Raw genomic sequence first — 1305 nt, 5'->3', positions numbered from 1 at the left:
TGGTAGGACTGCGGGAAACCCATGCCCTACTGGCTACGACCTCCTTGCTCACTAGCGTAATCAAAATTAGTTCACCTGCACTCCTAGTTTTTTGCAACTTGAGCCATGGGAAGGGTCGGAGAGCACCAAAACCTCTTCTACAAAAAGAGGAAGCTGAAAAACTGTTTGCCGTAACAAAAGATGAAAATTTGTTCATTCTTTACACAAATTCGCCACTTACAAAATGATTTCATCACAAAAAAGACTAATGTACTCTTAAATTCAAAGGACTGTTCACTCAGGGGCTCCTCCACTAACTTATTCAATTATAGTCTCTACCTAGCTTTGCTATGAGTACTACTGCGGCCACCGCGCCACGCTCTCCATCAGCAACATCCGGCCATGTACACAGGCCAGTTCGTCTACTGCGGCCGCCGCACCACACTCTCCATCGGCGATGTCCCACCGCTCCACGAGATCCTCGAAGGCGCCGTCATCTGCAACGTCGAGCATGGCGCCGGCGATAGTGGCACCCTCGTCGGGGTGTCCAAGGACTACGCCATCGTCATCAGCCACAACCTCGACAGTGGCGCCTCTGCTAGGGCATCTAGGGACTATGCCATCAGCATCAGCCGCAACCCTAACAATGGCATTGAGGCAGGGGGTGCCTCCCACCGAAGGAAGGCCGCAATGAACGACGACAAAGTCGACGACGCTCGGCACCCTCCAGTGCCCCTCCTCCTTTGGCAGCGGTGGTCCCTCCATAGCAAGGGTGGCTCGCACCATCTCATCTACGTTGGATGACCTCCAGCTCGACATCACGCTCTAGATTCATGAGCGGATCTGTGAGTTTTTCTCTCCCTAGCATTACCCTCTCATACTTAGGAATCGATGCATTCGGTGGAAAGGAAGGAGAAGAGGTGGTGGCTCAGAGGCTGGTGAGGAGGTGGGACAAGAATTCCCCCCTATTTAAAGAGGGGGCTCAGTAGCTAAAGAAAGGCGAAAGGTTGGGACGAAAAACTCTCTGCCTTCCCCTATTCAATGTAAATGCGAAATCAATGCTGACAGAAATCTGAGGGGACGTGACGGAGCTGGAGGGACGCGCTCTAGTCAACAAGACGTCACCTGGTCAGACAGAATGTCACCTGGGCGTGACCCGCCACTAATGCGCCCTGGGCACAAGAACCGGAGCACGCTCGCATGTAGGCAACCCTCCGCTTCCCCAGACAGGACCACAAAAAGACCCGACGATGGAACCCCCATCTAGGGGGAGCCCAACGGGCCTCCTTGGTCGATCAGGCGGCCCAGGTAAAACAGCGAACGAAC

General features: G+C 53.8%; 1 protein-coding gene across 1 annotated transcript; it reads left to right on the top strand.

Annotated features, from left to right (window-relative positions):
- The first annotated feature begins 381 nt into the window (after positions 1-381).
- LOC136489168 (large ribosomal subunit protein uL2-like) lies at positions 382-783 on the top strand. The gene has a single exon (XM_066485881.1). It carries the CDS (start codon positions 382-384, stop codon positions 781-783), a length of 402 nt encoding a protein of 133 aa, XP_066341978.1.
- The last annotated feature ends 522 nt before the right edge of the window (positions 784-1305 follow it).

This window comes from Miscanthus floridulus, chromosome 10 (genome assembly GCF_019320115.1).
Source record: "Miscanthus floridulus cultivar M001 chromosome 10, ASM1932011v1, whole genome shotgun sequence".
NCBI classification, from domain to species: Eukaryota; Viridiplantae; Streptophyta; class Magnoliopsida; order Poales; family Poaceae; genus Miscanthus; species Miscanthus floridulus.
The sequence above is the reverse complement of the archived record's forward strand: the minus strand, read 5'-3'. Positions and strand labels throughout refer to the sequence as shown.